Genomic DNA, 19,003 nt, shown 5'->3' with positions numbered 1-19,003 from the left:
ATTTGGAGAAAATTCTGGAAGATTGTTGTACCTCACAGATATCTAGTCTTTCTCTGGCTAGCTTTTCATAACAAAATTCTTACCAGGGATAACCTGAATAAGAGGAGAGAGGTGGAGAATCTAAAATGCTTATTTTGTAATGAGGATGAAACTGTCTGTCACCTGTTCTTTGAATGTGTGGTTGCTAAACAAGTTTGGAGTGATATATCTGACTCTTTTGAGTTTAGTATTCCAAATGACATGAATGAATTATCTTCCTTCTGGAATCTAAATAACAAAAAGTCTGTTACTAATATTGCTTGTGTTGCTACCATTTGGAGCATTTGGACGATGCGTAATGACATGTGCTTTCAGGGCATACAGTGGACAAGCACGCGTGCAATCTTGGCAAGGATCAGCTCGTCACTGCATCAATGGAAGGTGCTATGTGTGGGCGACCAATCGGTGCTGCTGAGAAGGTGCATCCAACTCCTAGATCGGCGAAGAGGCGAGCTGCTCAGGATTGCATGGGAGTCGGCCTGAGAGCTTGCAAGAGAAAGATCGAAGAGGAGATGCTGAAGATTCACCCAGAGTGAAAAAAAAGAGATAAAAAAATAGCAAAGTGATCTGTCAGTTCCCCTGTCGTGGTAGATGTATGACCGTCTTTGCACTTTCTCAGAATGCTGAATTTGGCTTTTGATTCCGGTGTCTCTGGTCCTGCCATTCAGGCAGGTCCCGAATGCTTGTAACGGTCTGCTGTGACTCGCTTTGCTTCGTTTTTATAAAATGGAGCGGGGGAAACCCCTTTCGATAAAAAAAAGGCATTAAAACTAGAATTTGTTTAGGGAGAATAGATGGTTATGCCTACTATCTGAGAGATTTTGACTAATTGAACTTTGAGGTACTGTATCAAACTCTCGATTCAATTTATGCATTCTAACCAAAAATAAGTCGTAATGGATGTTAGATGGTACAGGAGACTTTCAAAGTTTATCGCCTATGAATTGTATTCCCCATTCTAAATAGGGGTACCATGTGGTTCAACAAACAATAGAACATAAATACCATATGTGCAATATGAATTCTAAAGAGAACATGCAACAGAACATTTGGACTACAAACATATGGGATATTGTTTCATATCTTATCATATGAGGAAAGATTGCTAGAAGTCGAGTGCAATTACAATTTATAAAATCCGATGAATGGAAAAAACTAACGATACTAAACACCTTATGACAAAAACATAAAGGAAATAATTAAATTATAGTTCATTTTTACCGCTACAAAGATCATCTTAGCTTTTCAGGCACACTAAACCACTAATTGACCACTATGCATACATTGTCAAGGTGGACCGATCAAGACAGTAATGATTTGGCAGCAGACACTATCTACTATCTAGCATCTCCGCCGCACGCAAAAGCTTTGGCCAAACCCTAATATTTCAGGACATGGCTCCAAAAGCACAATAAAACTGAATGGTGAAGCAAAAACAAGAACAACGAGAAGAGAAGAGGTCATGCTTAATAAACGCACCTAAGTATAAAGACATCTACTGCATCACACCTCTGTTTAGTGTGTTATAAGGTAACTTGAAGGCAGTTTTGCTTATCGAGAAATTTGGTGTTTCCATCGTTGTGGTTATAACAAAAAGAGGTGGCTTGTCCAGTCTGCAGTATACTTACAATTCCATTTCTACATTACAAACAAAAGGGCTCCATTAGCTAGTTTTTCACATAGCATCATATGTTTCCTGAACAGTATCATAAGTTAATTTTATAGAGCCAATATTACGAACCGAAGGTTCACAATTTAGCATACGAGATCCTACAGCGCATAAACTTTAAGTGGTATTAATGAGTCATAGATCCCAAATTGTTAAAGGGTTCACAATTTAGCTCGACTGTTATAGATCCCAAATCACAAAGTTGATAAAGTTCATTTCTTCGGAATATAACCTCAAAAATTGAAAAGCATATCTTTATTTCATTCTGAAAAACATCAATTGTAAGAATAGAATTGGTCTTCTGAAGGGAAATGGAAGCAAATCGCGCACCTGAGGCGGGCTTTGGAGAGCTCCCAGTAGCACTGCCCGTAGTGACGCAGCACGTCGGAGGCGGATCTGGCTCCCGACGAAACAGCTACCGAGGCGGCCGCCGCTTCAGCGACGATGGGCGCGGGGGAGGCTGCAGAGGGTGCCGAGCAGGCGGCGCGCGCCGAAGGGATGGGGAGAATAGCCGTAGAGGGGTGGTGGACGGGGTCTCCGAGCATGCGCGAGCGGAGAGCCCTCGCGGCGGAGGCGGCGGTGGCGCCGCCTCTCCACATGGCGGCGGAGGCGACGACGAGCGACGGGGATGCCGGAAAGATCTGGTGGACGCTTTCGGCCAAAGAGATGGAGCTGCCGAGAACTCCACTTATTCACTTTTCTGCCCTAAAAAAAACTTATTCACGTTTCTTTTTTCTTTCTCGTAATCTTCTATATCTAAATGGCTAGCCCTCACTAGCCTATTTCTCTCAAGATGATATGCCGGCTCAGTCTCTCGAAGGTGCTCATAGGAATAGGGTGTGCGTGTGTGCGTTCATAGGAATGCGTGTATGCGCGTGTATATGAGCGTTTGTGTCTGTACTGATGCTAAAAAAAACATGCAAGTATATCACCTCATCATTCAACATGCAAGAAGAAAGACCCACCACAATATGTAATCATGCATAATAAAAAGCCACTTGGACATGCAAACATGCATGAGAGTTTACATTCTATTAGGATATTTACATTATACAATAATCAAACACCACAAATCATACTTATTTTTAGCTTTAGTTCTCATATTATAACTCTAAAAATTCATGTTTCATACAACCAATTCTAACTGGATGTATTGCAAACGTTCCCGCAACAATGTGCGGGATATCATCTAGTGACCAGCAAAAAGCCCATTCATTGCAATTTGACGAACTGAGTGTAGCTCAGATGACTATATTCTTTGTGGGCGGAATGAACCATCAGGGAAGTTCTAGACCTGCATTGATGATCGCATTTTTCTGGATTTATTTCAAGCCCCTCGGGGATGTGCGTTGACGTCTTGTTGACTATGAAAATGTGTGTGACGATTTCATCAATCTCAAGATGATGTGCCGGCTCGGTCTCTCGTGGTGCTAATACGGTAAAGTATACGTGTGTGTTTTCATACGGGTGTATATATATGCGTATGTATGAATGTCTCTATCTATGATGTGTTCAAAGAAGTAAAACTTGTGGCTTTTAAATCAATATCTGTGCGTTGCATTGAGTCATACATGCTTTGGTGGTTCCACATTAATCCTGTCTAACATATTTTTTATAAATCCCATGCACATCAAGCAGCATAGTCGTTCTTTTTTTTTCTTACTATTTTATTTTCTCCTTTTCTTCTTTCTCCATCCACGTACCAAGATTCTGGTTAAACAAAATTTGTAATGATTTCAGTGTAATTTAAGTTCTGCATTGTAAGATTGCCACTTTCAAAGAAATTCTTAGATTTTATATGGTGACACCTAGAATTTATAATTATAGGGGCCTTTGCGACGGGTCTACTCCTGAAGCATCTTCCGGGTTCAATTTGTTCGCAAATAATTCCAAACAACTACTCTCAGGAAGTATAATTTAATCAATTCAGCACATATAAATAACCTTCTCAGCATTCACAGAGCAATGATACTCATTATCAAAACCCAACCAAATCATCTTGTGAGCATGCTAAACTTCTACTATACAGCTAGCTTGGATAAGTCAAAACAATGCAACCACGCAAGTAATTTATATTCATACTAAAGTTAAGAACAAAAACATATTAGACGAAGTTATCAGAATCAAGTCTAAACTATTGTCTTCCGTTGAGACTAAATTTATGTGCCAAAATATCACACAAATATTTGCACACAAAATAAGATGGATGCTCTAGTAGAACTGAAGTATACTAATGCTCCAATAGGAAGAGTGCACTCTACTTGGTAGAAACTCCTAGATAGTTGTGAATCTTTTAACGTAAGTAGCACCAAGCCACTAACTATGCATAGGGGAGGACTGTTAAAACTTGGATTGTTTCAAACTACAGCTAATGGAAGTGCAACTGCATAGAAAAAAGGGAAGATTTTTTTTTCTACCACGCAATTTAGGCTTTATTTGTTTTGGCTTTTGATTCTGCTTTTACAGCTTTTCTATTTGGTAAAAAAGCAACAAAAACTCTTAAATAGGGGTGTTTTGCTTCAGCTTTTGGCTTATGAATCAATATGATGATATAAGCCAAAAGCCGAAGCAAAAAAGCACCTATTTAGAAGCTTTTTTGGCTTTTTGGCCAAAATGAAAAAGCTGCAAAAGCAGAAGCAAAAAGCCCAAACAAATAGGACCTTATATCCTCTCTCTTGTGCTTCTTTTTTTCTTTCTTTTTTGCGAGAAACTTCCAATCTATTCATCTTCAATCATGACAGTACATCCAACATAAAAAATAATAAAAATACATCCAGATTCATACATCACCTAGCGACGACTATAAGCATTGAAGTGAACTGAAGGCGCGCCACCGTCATCGCCCCTCCCTCGCCGAAACTAGGCACAACTTGTTGTAGTAGACAGTCAAAAAGTCGTTATGATAAGGCCCAATAGGACCAACGCACTAGAACAACAACCGTCGCCATTGAAGAGAAGCTTATATCGGAAGGACCCAATGTAAAGACACATGAACAAAGACCGGACCCGAGCAAATCCACCAAATACAACCACCAACTGAATCCCGCGAGATCCGCGGGAGACACACTTCCACACACTCTCCAACGATGCTAGACGTACCACCGGTACGGGGGCTAGGCGGGGAGAACCTTATTTCCGTCTTCAAGAAGCCGTCGTTGTCTCGTCTTCCTGATCAAAACGCGGACCCTAACAAAACTTAAAGCACCTAAAACGGAGCCCTCCCACCGGCAAGGGTCGGGGTCCACCATGCACCCATGGCCCTAAGGCCACAGGAGACGTGGTAGATCGGCGGCGCAGCCAACGGGAGGCATAAACCCTAGTCATCTTTCCTTGGAGGAGAAACGAAGGGAGGAGAGACAAGGTTGCGTACAATTTCGTCCTTCTTTCTTTCCTTTTACTCTCAACTGAACCACATTATAACTGGATTGCACTCTGCAAGCCCAATTTTCTATCTCACACAGGAGCAGGTCATAAGGACATCATCTTTCTTCATTCTGAACTGAACAACACCACACACTGAATTGCATCCAAGTCATTGTCTTATTTTCCCCCCTTAGTTCTCTTAAATTTTTATTATATTTATCTATTCCTATTATTTTTCACTCATCTTAACTTTTTGTTTTCCATCCTTTATTACATTTATATATTCCTATTCTTTTTCACTCATCTTAACATTTGTTTTCCATCCTTTTTTTGTTTCTTGCTATTATTTTCCTAAGTAAACAATGACTATTTGTACAAGATACATGGACACTTGTTTTTGAACATGTGATTTTTTTTCTTTCCAAGACATGAACATCTCTTTAAGATATACTAGTAAATGCGCACGTGCAACGCACGTTAAATATTTAGGCAATATATTAATTGCACGCGGATTTTAGGTATGCTATTATTTGTGTGTTAATCATGTGATTAGTGTAATATTTGGTATGATATTAATTACACGTTAAACATGTTTAACGCTCGCCATTGGAGCAGTCTAGGTCGTTGGATTAACTTAGTTCGATGGCTGAGATCAGTTGGATCTGCCCCTTTGGGTCTTTTTATATTGGTATAGACTTAACGTTTGTTTTCCATCCTTTTTTTGTTTCTTGCTATCATTTTCCTAAGTAAATAATGACTATTGGTACATGAAGGAAATATGCCCTAGAGGCAATAATAAAGTTATTATTTATTTCCTTATATCATGATAAATGTTTATTATTCATGCTACATTGTATTAATCAGAAACATAATACTTGTGTGAATACATAGACAAACAGAGTGTCACTAGTATGCCTCTACTTGACTAGCTCGTTGATCAAAGATGGTTATGTTTCCTAGCCATAGACATGAGTTGTCATTTAATTAACGAGATCACATCATTAGGAGAATGATGTAATTGACTTGACCCATTCCGTTAGCTTAGCACTCGATCATTTAGTATGTTGCTATTGCTTTCTTCATGACTTATACATGTTCCTATGACTATGAGATTATGCAACTCCCGTTTACCGGAGGAACACTTTGTGTGCTACCAAACGTCACAACGTAACTGGGTGATTATAAAAGTGCTCTACAGGTGTCTCCGAAGGTATTTGTTGGGTTGGCGTATTTCGAGATTAGGATTTGTCACTCTGATTGTCAGAGAGGTATCTCTGGGCCCACTCGGTAATGCACATCACTTAAGCATTGCAAGCATTGCAACTAATGAGTTAGTTGCGGGATGATGTATTACGGAACGAGTAAAGAGACTTGCCGGTAACGAGATTGAACTAGGTATTGAGATACCGACGATCGAATCTCGGGCAAGTAACATACCGATGACAAAGGGAACAATGTATGTTGTTATGCGGTCTGACCGATAAAGATCTTCGTAGAATATGTGGGAGCCAATATCAGCATCCAGGTTCCACTATTGGTTATTGACCGGAGACGTCTCTCGGTCATGTCTACATAGTTCTCGAAACCGTAGGATCCGCACGCTTAAAGTTTCGATGACAGTTATATTATGAGTTTTGATGTACCAAAGGTTGTTCGGAGTCCCGGATGTGATCACGGACATGACGAGCAGTTTTGAAATGGTCGAGACATGAAGATTGATATATTGGAAGCCTATATTTGGATATCGGAAATGTTCCGGGTGAAATCAGGATTTTACCGGAGTACCGAGGGGTTATCGGACCCCCCTGGGGGGGGGGCTTAATGGGCCATAGTAGGCCTTAGTGGAGAAGAGGAGAGGGCAGGGCCGCGCACCCCTCCCCCTCTAGTCCAAATAGGACAAGGAGAGGGAGCGGCGCCCCCCCCCCCCTTTCCTTCCTCTCTCCCTCCTCTTTCCCCCTTTCTCCTAATCCAACAAGGAAGGGAGGGAGTCCTACTCCCGGTGGGAGTAGGACTCCTCCTGGCGCGCCTCCTCCTGGCCAGCCGCACCTCCCCCCTTTCTCCTTTATATACGGGGGCAGGGGCACCCCAGAGACACAACAATTGATTTGATCATTTAGCCGTGTGTGGTGCCCCCCTCCACCATAGTCCACCTCGATAATACTGTAGCGGTGCTTAGGCAAAGCCCTGCGTCGGTAGAACATCATCATCGTCACCACGCCGTCGTGCTGACGAAACTCTCCCTCAACACTCGGCTGGATCGGAGTTCGAGGGACGTCATCAGGCTGAACGTGTGCTGAACTCGGAGGTGCCGTGCGTTCGGTACTTGATCGGTCGGATCATGAAGACGTACGACTACATCAACCGCGTTGTGCTAACGCTTCCGTTTTCGGTCTACGAGGGTACGTGGACAACACTTTCCCTTCTCATTGCTATGCATCACCATGATCTTGCGTGTGCATAGGAATTTTTTTGAAATTACTACGTTCCCCAATAGTGGCATCCGAGCCTGGTTTTATGCGTAGATGTCATATGCACGAGTAGAACACAAGTGAGTTGTGGGCGATATAAGTCATACCGCTTACCAGCATGTCATACTTTGGTTCGGCAGTATTGTTGGATGAAGTGGACCAGACCGACATTACGCGTACGCTTACGCGAGACTGGTTCTACCAACGTGCTTTGCACACAGGTGGCTGGCGGGTGTCAGTTTCTCCAACTTTAGTTGAACCGAGTGTGGCTACGCCCGGTCCTTGCGAAGGTTAAAACAACACCAACTTGACAAACTATCGTTGTGGTTTTGATGCGTAGGTAAGAACGGTTCTTGCTCAATGTAACGCCCTCGATGCGGCTATAGCTCCCACGTGTCGAGGCACGACTTAGAGACATAACCGCATTGAAAGCAATGTCGCAAGTTAGGCAATCTTCACAACATCCCATGTAATATAAATAATAACGGGGAGATACATAGTTGGCTTACACTCGCCACGTCAATCAAAGTGCATAAATAACATTACAACATTCAAACACTCATGGCCCGACTACGGCGCCAAAATAAAAGATAACCCAACATGCGACACGGTCCCGATCACCCCAACTGGGCACCACTACTGATCATCAGGGAAAGACACGTAGTATCGTTGAGAGTCCTCGTCGAACTCCCACTTGAGATCAAGCGCGCCATCTGGAGCGGAATCATCAGGCCCTGCATCTAGTTTGGAAGTAATCTGTGAGCCACAGGGACTCAGCAATCTTGCACCCTCGCGATCAAGACTATTTAAGCTTAATAGGAAAGGCAAGGTAAATATGTGGAGCTGCAGCAAGCGACTAGCATATATGGTGGCTATCCTGTTCGCAAAAGAGAGCGAGAAGAGAGGGCAAAGCGCGAACGAGAAACTAGAGAACAACCTGCGCAAGCATTACTCCAACACCGTGTTCACTTCCCGGACTCCGCCGAGAAGAGACCATCACGGTAACTCACACTGTTGATTCATTTTGAATAAGTTAAGGTTCAAGTTATCTACAACCGGACATTAACAAATTCCCATCTGCCCATAACCGCGGGCACGGCTTTCGAAAGTTCAAATCCCTGCAGGGGAGTCCCAACTTAGCCCATGACAAGCTCTCACGGTCAACGAAGGAATAGACCTCCTCCCGAGACGTTACGATCAGGCTCGGTATCTCGGTTCTTCAAGACACTTCGACAGGTTAAAACAAATCCAGCAACACCGCCCGAATGTGCCGACAAATCCCGATAGGAGCTGCACATATCTCGTTCTCAGGGCACACTCAAATTGTCTTAGGTACGGGTAGGCCAGCCCAGAGTTGCCCCTGGTGGCCACCGGCAGCTGACAGGTGGACCAACACTCAGAGGAGCACTGGCCCGGGGGGTTTAAAATAAGATGACCCTCGGGCTCCGGAAACCCAAGGGAAAAAGAGGCTAGGTGGCAAATGGTAAAACCAAGGTTGGGCATTGCTGGAAAAGCTTTAATCAAGGTGAACTATCAAGGGGTTCCCATTATAACCCAACCGCGTAAGGAACGCAAAATCCGGGAACATAACACCGATATGACGGAAACTAGGGCGGCAAGAGTGGAACAAAACACTAGGCGAGAGGCCGAGCCTTCCACCCTTTATCAAGTATATAGATGCATTAAGATAACAAGGCAATATAATGATATCCCAACAAGTAAATAATGTTCCAACAAGAACGGTCTCCAATCTTCACCTGCAACTAGCAACGCTATAAGATGGGGTTGAGCAAAGCGGTAACATAGCCAATCAACGGTTTGCTAGGACATGGTGGGTTAGAGGTTTGATATGGCAATTTGGGAGGCATGATAAGCAAGTGGTAGGCATCGTAGCATAGGCATTGCAAAAGAGCGAGCATCTAGCAAAGCAAACATAGTAGTGATTTTGAAGGAAATATGCCCTAGAGGCAATAATAAAGTTATTATTTATTTCCTTATATCATGATAAATGTTTATTATTCATGCTAGAATTGTATTAACCGGAAACATAATACTTGTGTGAATACATAGACAAACAAAGTGTCACTAGTATGCCTCTACTTGACTAGCTCGTTAATCAAAGATGGTTATGTTTCCTAACCATGAACAATGAGTTGTTATTTGATTAACGAGATCACATCATTGAGAGAATGATCTGATTGACATGACCCATTCCATTAGCTTAGCACTCGATCGTTTAGTATGTTGCTATTGCTTTCTTCATGACTTATACATGTTCCTATAACTATGAGATTATGCAACTCCCGTTTACCGGAGGAACACTTTGGGTACTACCAAACGTCACAACGTAACTGGGTGATTATAAAGGAGTACTATAGGTGTCTCCAAAGGTACATGTTGGGTTGGCGTATTTCGAGATTAGGTTTTGTCACTCCGATTGTCGGAGAGGTATCTCTGGGCCCTCTCGGTAATGCACATCACTTAAGCCTTGCAAGCATTGCAACTAAATGAGTTAGTTGCGGGATGGTGTATTATAGAACAAGTAAAGAGACTTGCCGGCAACGGTATTGAACTAGGTATTGGAATACCGACGATCGAATCTCGGGCAAGTAACATACTGATGACAAAGGGAACGACGTATGTTGTTATGCGGTCTGACCGATAAAGATCTTTGTAGAATATGTAGGAGCCAATATGGGCATCCAGGTCCCGCTATTGGTTATTGACTAGAGACATGTCTCGGTCATGTCTACATTGTTCTCGAACCCGTAGGGTCCGCACGCTTAAGGTTACGATGACAGTTATATTATGAGTTTATGCATTTTGATGTACCGAAGGTTGTTCGGAGTCCCGGATGTGATCACGGACATGACGAGGAGTCTCGAAATGGTCGAGACATAAAGATTGATATATTGGAAGCCTATGTTTGGATATCGGAAGTGTACCGGGTGAAATCGGGATTTTACCGGAGTACCGGGAGGTTACCGGAACCCCCCGGGAGCTAAATGGGCCATGATGGGCCTTAGTGGAAAAGAGAAGAGGCATCCCTACATGGGACGTGCGCCCCTCCCCTCCCTTGGTCCGAATTGGACAAGGAGAGGGGGCCGGCCCCTCTCTCTCTTTTCCCCCCTCCACAAATCCTATTCCAACTAGGATTGGGGGGGGGGATCCTACTCCCAGAGGGAGTAGGACTCTCCTGGCGCGCCCTATGTGGCCGGCCAGCCTCCCCCCTTTGGTCCTTTATATACTGAGGCAGAGGCACCCTAGAACACGCAAGTTGATCCACATGATCTATTCCTTAGCCGTGTGCGGCGCCCCCAGCCACCATAGTCCTCGATAATACTGTAGCGGAGTTTAGGCGAAGCCCTGCTGCTGTAGTACATCAAGATCGTCACCACGCCGTCGTGCTGACGGAACTCTTCCCCGACACTTTGCTGGATCGGAGTCCGGGGATCGTCATCGAGTTGAACGTGTGCTAGAACTCGGAGGTGCCGTAGTTTCGGTGCTTGATCGGTCGGATCGTGAAGACGTACGACTACATCAACCAAACGCTTCCATTGTCGATCTACTAGGTATGTAGATCACACTCCCCCCTCTCGTTGCTATGCATCACCATGATCTTGCGTGTGCGTAGGAATTTTTTTGAAATTACTACGAAACCCTACAGTGGCATCCGAGCCTAGGTTTTATATGTTAATGTTATATGCACGAGTAGAACACAAGTGAGTTGTGGGCGATATAAGTCATACTGCCTACCAGCATGTCACTTTGGTTCGGCGGTATTGTTGGATGAAGCGGCCCAGACCAACATTACGCGTACGCTTACGCGAGACCGGTTCTCCCGACGTGCTTTGCACAGAGGTGGCTTGTGGGTGACAGTTTCTCCAACTTTAGTTGAACCGAGTATGGCTACGCCCGGTCCTTGCGAAGGTTAAAATGGAGTCAAATTGACAAACTATCATTGTGGTTTTGATGCGTAGGTGAGATTGGTTCTTGCTTAAGCCCGTAGCAGCCACGTAAAACTTGCAACAACAAAGTAGAGGACGTCTAACTTGTTTTTGCAGGGCATGTTGTGATGTGATATGGTCAAGGCATGATGCTGAATTTTATTGTATGAGATGATCATGTTTTGTAACCGAGTTATCGGCAACCGGCAGGAGCCATATGGTTGTCGCTTTATTGTATGCAATGCAATCGCGATGTAATGCTTTACTTTATCACTAAACGGTAGCGATAGTCGTGGAAGCATAAGCTTGGCAAGACGACAACGATGCTATGATGGAGATCAAGGTGTCACGCCAATGACGATGGTGATCACAACGGTGCTTCGGAGATGGAGATCACAAGCACAAGATGATGATGGCCATATCATATCACTTATATTGATTGCATGTGATGTTTATCTTTTATGCATCTTATCTTGCTTTGATTGACGGTAGCATTATAAGATGATCTCTCACTAAATTATCAAGTAGTGTTCTCTCTGAGTATGCACCATTGCGAAAGTTCTTCGTGCTGAGACACCACGTGATGATCGGGTGTGATAGGTTCTACGTTCAAATACAACGGGTGCAAAACAGTTGCACACGCGGAATACTCAGGTTATGCTTGACGAGCCAAGCATATACAGATATGGCCTCGAAACACGAAGACCGAAAGGTCGAGCGTGAATCATATAGTAGATATGATCAACATAATGATGTTCACCAATGAAACTACTCCATCTCACGTGATGATCGGACATGGTTTAGTTGATTTGGATCACGTGATCACTTAGAGGATTAGAGGGATGTCTATCTAAGTGGGAGTTCTTAAGTAATATGATTAAATTGAACTTAAATTTATCATGAACTTAGTCCTGGTAGTATTTTGCAAATCATGTTATAGATCAATAGCTCGCGTTGTTGCTTCCCTGTGTTTATTTTGATATGTTCCTAGAGAAAATTGTGTTGAAAGATGTTAGTAGCAAAGATGAGGATTGGATCCATGATCTGAGGTTTATCCTCATTTGCTGCACAGAAGAATTATGTCCTTGATGCACCGCTAGGTGACGGACCTATTGCAGGAGCAGATACAGACGTTATGAACGTTTGGCTAGCTCAATATGATGACTACTTGATAGTTTAGTGCACCATGCTTAATGGCTTAGAATCGGGACTTCAAAGACGTTTTGAACGTCATGGAGAATATGAGATGTTCCAGGAGTTGAAGTTAATATTTCAAGCAAATACTCGAGTTGAGAGATACGAAGTCTCCAACAAGTTCTATAGCTAAAAGATGGAGGAGAATCGCTCAACTAGTGAGCATGTGCCCAGATTGTCTGAGTACTACAATCGCTTGAATCAAGTGGGAGTTAATCTTCCAGATAAGATAGTGATTGACATAATTCTCTAGTCACCATCACCAAGTTAGTAGAACTTCGTGATGAACTATGATATGCAAGGGATAACGGAAACGATTCCCAAGCTCTTCGTAATTCGGAAATTGACGAAGGTAGAAATCGACAAAAACATCAAGTGTTGATGGTAGACAAGACCACTAGTTTCAAGAAAAGGGCAGCGGGAAGAGGGGGAACTTCAAGAAGAACAACAAGCAAGTTGCTGCTCAAGTGAAGTCTGGTCCTAAGCCTGAGACTAAGTGTTTGTACTGCAAAGGGACTGGTCACTGGAAGCGGAACTACCCCAAGTGATTGGCAGATAAGAAGGATGGCAAAGTGAACATAAGTATATTTGATATACATGTTATTGATGTGTACTTTACTAGTGTTTATAGCAACCCCTCAGTATTTGATACTAGTTCAGTTGCTAAGATTAGTAACTCGAAACGGGAGTTGCAGAATAAACAGAGACTAGTTAAGGGTGAAGTGACGATGTGTGTTGGAAGTGGTTCCAAGATTGATATGATCATCATCGCACACTCCCTATACTTTCGGGATTAGTGTTGAACCTGAATAAGTGTTATTTGGTGTTTGCGTTGAGCATGAATATGATTTGATCATGTTTATTGTAATACGGTTATTCATTTAAGTAAGAGAATAAATTGTTGTTCTGTTTACATGAATAAAACCTTGTATGGTTACACACCCAATGAAAATAGTTCGTTGGATCTCGATCGTAGTGATACACATAATCATAATATTGAAACCAAAAGATGCAAAGTTAATAATGATAGTGCAACTTATTTGTGGCACTGCCGTTTAGGTCATATTGGTGTAAAGCGCATGAAGAAACTCCATGCTAATGGATTTTTGGAATCACTTGATTATGAATCAGTTGATGCTTGTGAACCATGCCTCATGGTTAAGATGACTAAAACGCCGTTCTCCGGAACTATGGAGCGAGCAACTGACTTATTGGAAATAATACATACTGATGTATGAGATCCGATGAGTGTTAAGGCTCGCGGCGGGTATCATTATTTTCTGACCTTCACAGATGATTTGAGCAGATATGGGTATATCTACTTAATGAAACACAAGTCTGAAATATTTGAAACGTTCAAAGAATTTCAGAGTGAAGTGGAGAATCATCGTAACAAGAAAATAAAAGTTTCTACGATATGATCGCAGAGGTAAAATATTTGAGTTACGAGTTTGGCCTTCAGTTAAAACAATGTGAAATAGTTTTACTACTCACGCCACCTGGAACACCACAGCATAATGGTGTGTCTGAACATTATAACCGTACTTTATTAGATATGGTGCGATCTATGATGTCTCTTTTCGATCTACCACTATCATTTTGGGGTTATGCATTAAAGACAACTGCATTCACGTTTAAAAAGGCACCATCTAAGTCCGTTGAGACGACACAATCTGAACTGTGGTTTGGCAAGAAACCAAAGTTGTCGTTTCTTAAAGTTTGGGATTGTGATGCTTATATGAAAAAGTTTCATCCTGATAAGCTCAAACCCAAATCGGAGAAATATGTCTTCATAGGATACCCAAAGGAGACTGTTGGGTACACCTTCTATCACAAATCCGAAGGCAAGACTTTTGTTGCTAAATTCGGAGTTTTCCTAGAGAAGGAGTTTCTCTCGAAAGAAGTGAGTGGGAGGAAAGTAGAACTTGATGAGGTAACTGTACCTGCTCCCTTATGGAAAGTAGTTCATCACAGAAATCTGTTCCTGTGACTACTACACCAATTAGTGAGGAAGCTAATGATGATGATCATGTAACTTCAGATCAAGTTACTACCGAATCTCGTAGGTAAACCAGAGTGAGATCCGCACCAGAGTGGTACGGTAATCCTGTTCTGGAAGTCATGTTACTAGACCATGACGAACTTGCGAACTATGAGGAAGCGATGATGAGCCCAGATTCCGCGAAATGGTTTGAGACCATGAAATCTGAGATATGATCCATGTATGAGAACAAAGTATGGACTTTGGTTGACTTGCCCGATGATCGGCAAGCCATAGAAAATAAATGGATCTTCAAGAGGAAGACGGACGCTGATAGTAGTGTTACTATCCACAAAGCTAGAATTGTCGCAAAAGGTTTTCAACAAGTTCAAGGTGTTGACTATGATGAGATTTTCTCACTCGTATCTATGCTTAAGTCTGTCCGAATCATGTTAGCAATTGCCGCATTTTATGAAATCTGGCAAATGGATAAACAAAACTGCATTCCTTAATGGATTTACTAAAGAAGAGTTGTATATGATGCAACTAGAAGGTTTTGTCGATCCTAAAGGTCTTAACTAAATATGCAAGCTCCAGCGATCCATCTATGGACTAGTGCAAGAATCTCGGAGTTGGAATATACGCTTTGATAAGTTGATCAAAGCATATAGTTTTATACAGACTTGTGGTGAAGCCTGTATTTACAAGAAAGTGAGTGGGAGCACTACAACGTTTCTGATAAGTATATGTGAACAACATATTGTTGATCGGAAATAATGTATAATTTTCTGGAAAGCATAAAGGAATATTTGAAAGGAGTTTTTCAAAGAAAGACCTCGGTAAAGCTGCTTACATATTGAGCATCAAGATCTATAGAGATAGATCAAGACGCTTGATAAGTTTTTCAATGAGTACATACCTTGACAAGATTTTGAAGTAGTTCAAAATGGAACAGTCAAAGAAAGAGTTCTTGCCTGTGTTGCAAGGTGTGAAATTGAGTAAGACTCAAAGCCCGACCACGGCAGAAGATAGAAATAGAATGAAAGTCATTCCCTATGCCTCATCCATAGATTCTGTAAAGTATGCCATGCTGTGTACCAGATCTATTGTATACCCTACACTGTGTTAAGCAAGGGAGTACAATAGTGATCTAAGAGTAGATCACTGGACAGCGGTCAAAATTATCCTTAGTGGAATAAGGAAATATTTCTCAATTATGGAGGTGACAAAAAGGTTCATCGTAAAAAGTTACGTCGATGCAAATTTTGACACAGATCTGGATGACTCTAAGTCTCGATCTAGATACATATTGAAAGTGGGAGCAATAAGCTAGAGTAGCTCCGTGCAGAGCATTGTTGACATAGAAATTCGCAAAATACTTACAGATCTGAATATGGCAGACCCATTGACTAAAATTATCTCACAAGCAAAACATGATCACACCTTAGTACCTTTTGGGTGTTGATCACATATCGATGTGAACTATGGGTGTTAATCACATGGTGATGTAAAATATTGCTGTTAAATCACATGACAATGTGAACTAGATTATTGACTCTAGTGCAAGTGGGAGACTGAAGGAAATATGCCCTAGAGGCAATAATAAAGTTATTATTTATTTCCTTATATCATGATAAATGTTTATTATTCATGCTAGAATTGTATTAACCGGAAACATAATACTTGTGTGAATACATAGACAAACAAAGTGTCACTAGTATGCCTCTACTTGACTAGCTCGTTAATCAAAGATGGTTATGTTTCCTAACCATGAACAATGAGTTTTTATTTGATTAACGAGATCACATCATTGAGAGAATGATCTGATTGACATGACCCATTCCATTAGCTTAGCACTCGATAGTTTAGTATGTTGCTATTGCTTTCTTCATGACTTATACATGTTCCTATAACTATGAGATTATGCAACTCCCGTTTACCGGAGGAACACTTTGGGTACTACCAAACGTCACAACGTAACTGGGTGATTATAAAGGAGTACTATAGGTGTCTCCAAAGGTACATGTTGGGTTGGCGTATTTCGAGATTAGGTTTTGTCACTCCGATTGTCGGAGAGGTATCTCTGGGCCCTCTCGGTAATGCACATCACTTAAGCCTTGCAAGCATTGCAACTAAATGAGTTAGTTGCGGGATGGTGTATTATAGAACGAGTAAAGAGACTTGCCGGCAACGAGATTGAACTAGGTATTGGAATACCGACGATCGAATCTCGGGCAAGTAACATACCGATGACAAAGGGAACGACGTATGTTGTTATGCGGTCTGACCGATAAAGATCTTCGTAGAATATGTAGGAGCCAATATGGGCATCCAGGTCCCGCTATTGGTTATTGACTAGAGACATGTCTCGGTCATGTCTACATTGTTCTCGAACCCGTAGGGTCCGCACGCTTAAGGTTACGATGACAGTTATATTATGAGTTTATGCATTTTGATGCACCGAAGGTTGTTCGGAGTCCCGGATGTGATCACGGACATGACGAGGAGTCTCGAAATGGTTGAGACATAAAGATTGATATATTGGAAGCCTATGTTTGGATATCGGAAGTGTTCCGGGTGAAATCGGGATTTTACCGGAGTACCGGGAGGTTACCGGAACCCCCCGGGAGCTAAATGGGCCATGATGGGCCTTAGTGGAAAAGAGAAGAGGCAGCCCTACACGGGCTGTGCGCCCCTCCCCTCCCTTGGTCCGAATTGGACAAGGAGAGGGGGCCGGCCCCTCTCTCTCTTTTCCCCCCTCCACAAATCCTATTCCAACTAGGATTAGGGGGGGAATCCTACTCCCAGAGGGAGTAGGACTCTCCTGGCGCGCCCTATGTGGCCGGCCAGCCTCCCCCCTTTGGTCCTTTATATACTGAGGCAGAGGCACCCTAGAACATGCAAGTTGATCCACATGATCTATTCCTTAGCCGTGTGCGGCGCCCCCAGCCACCATAGTCCTCGATAATACTGTAGCGGAGTTTAGGCGAAGCCCTGCTGCTGTAGTACATCAAGATCATCACCATGCCGTCGTGCTTACGGAACTCTTCCCTGACACTCTGCTGGATCGGAGTCCGAGGATCGTCATCGAGTTGAACGTGTGCTAGAACTCGGAGGTGCCGTAGTTTCGGTGCTTGATCGGTCGGATCGTGAAGACGTACGACCACATCAACCAAATGCTTCCGTTGTTGATCTACTAGGTATGTAGATCACACTCCCCCCTCTCGTTGCTATGCATCACCATGATCTTGCGTGTGCGTAGGATTTTTTTTGAAATTACTACGAAACCCTACAGATTTCGAGGGTATGATCATCTTGCCTGCACAGTTATCAGAGTTGATTGGATCCTCAAAAGCAAACTCAACGGGCTCCTCGTTAGCGAACTCGTCTCCCGGCTCTACCCAAACAATACAAACAAGCAACAATGACACAATCAACCACGTGCAAGGATCAAACAACATGGTGCAAAGATGGTATGCTATGCGGGATGCAATATGGGATGCATATGCAAGATTTGACGAGGAATGAATGAACCTGGCCTCAACTTGGAAATCCAAGTGTGCCACTGGAAAGATGAGATGAAATCGCTTGAAAACGATATAAAGAACGCCGGAACCGGAGTTACGGTTTGGAAATGGCAAGCAATTCAAATATGACCACGTTCTGCGATTTACAGCAAATAGCCAACTAGATGCAACAAGATGAACATGCTACAGCAACCAAACATGGCATCAAAATACATGGCAGGAATCCATTCATGATGCTTAACAAAAGGCTAGCACTGAGCTACGGCCAATTCATCCATTAACAGGTTCAAACAAGCATGGCAAAAATGCATTTGGTAAACAGATTTCAGACTTAGTGAAATTAACACTTGTCTGGAATTTCAGATCAGATAGCACTCTTTGGAGCATGAAAACTATATGCTACAGGATCTGAACATGGCAAAGTAAAGCATGGAATGGAGCTACTCATAGAGCTTAACAAAAGTCCCTTAGTGACCTTGAGCCAAAAGGGATCAGAAAATACAATTGCAAGCATGTGAACATGGTAAAAACATAATCAGTTCTCAGACTTAGTGAAAACTGGAGCATGCTGAAAACAGATATCAAGTAGGCATGTTTACAAGCTCGATGCACTCACTACAGAGCAAGTCATGACAATATAAGCATGCACCCATCAAGAATACACAAAATACAAGCTAGACATGGCAAGAACAATAGCATAGCATGCACGGATCAACTACAACATCCTCGGCAAAATTGCTAACAAGTAGACAATCTGCCCAGATTCATGAAATAGCAAAAGTAGAGCTCGATTGACTCAAGCTAGGGTGCTCCAT

At 42.6% G+C, this 19,003-nt stretch overlaps 1 protein-coding gene across 2 annotated transcripts in view; it reads right to left on the bottom strand.

The window, feature by feature from the left end:
- Positions 1-2,383, bottom strand: part of LOC119315008 (protoheme IX farnesyltransferase, mitochondrial-like) — a 6,791-nt gene extending 4,408 nt beyond the window's left edge. The window contains exon 1 of one of the 2 annotated variants that reach the window (XM_037589678.1): positions 2,039-2,383. In XM_037589678.1, the coding sequence (XP_037445575.1) occupies positions 2,039-2,307 (269 nt within the window). In that variant the 5' untranslated portion in view covers positions 2,308-2,383. The remainder of the gene's footprint in view (positions 1-2,038) is intronic. The other variant, XM_037589679.1, reaches the window with a different exon arrangement.
- Positions 2,384-19,003: the final 16,620 nt, after the last annotated feature.

This window comes from Triticum dicoccoides, chromosome 6A (genome assembly GCF_002162155.2).
Source record: "Triticum dicoccoides isolate Atlit2015 ecotype Zavitan chromosome 6A, WEW_v2.0, whole genome shotgun sequence".
NCBI classification, from domain to species: Eukaryota; Viridiplantae; Streptophyta; class Magnoliopsida; order Poales; family Poaceae; genus Triticum; species Triticum dicoccoides.
Note: the sequence above shows the minus strand (reverse complement) of the source record. Positions and strands in the feature narration are given on the sequence as shown.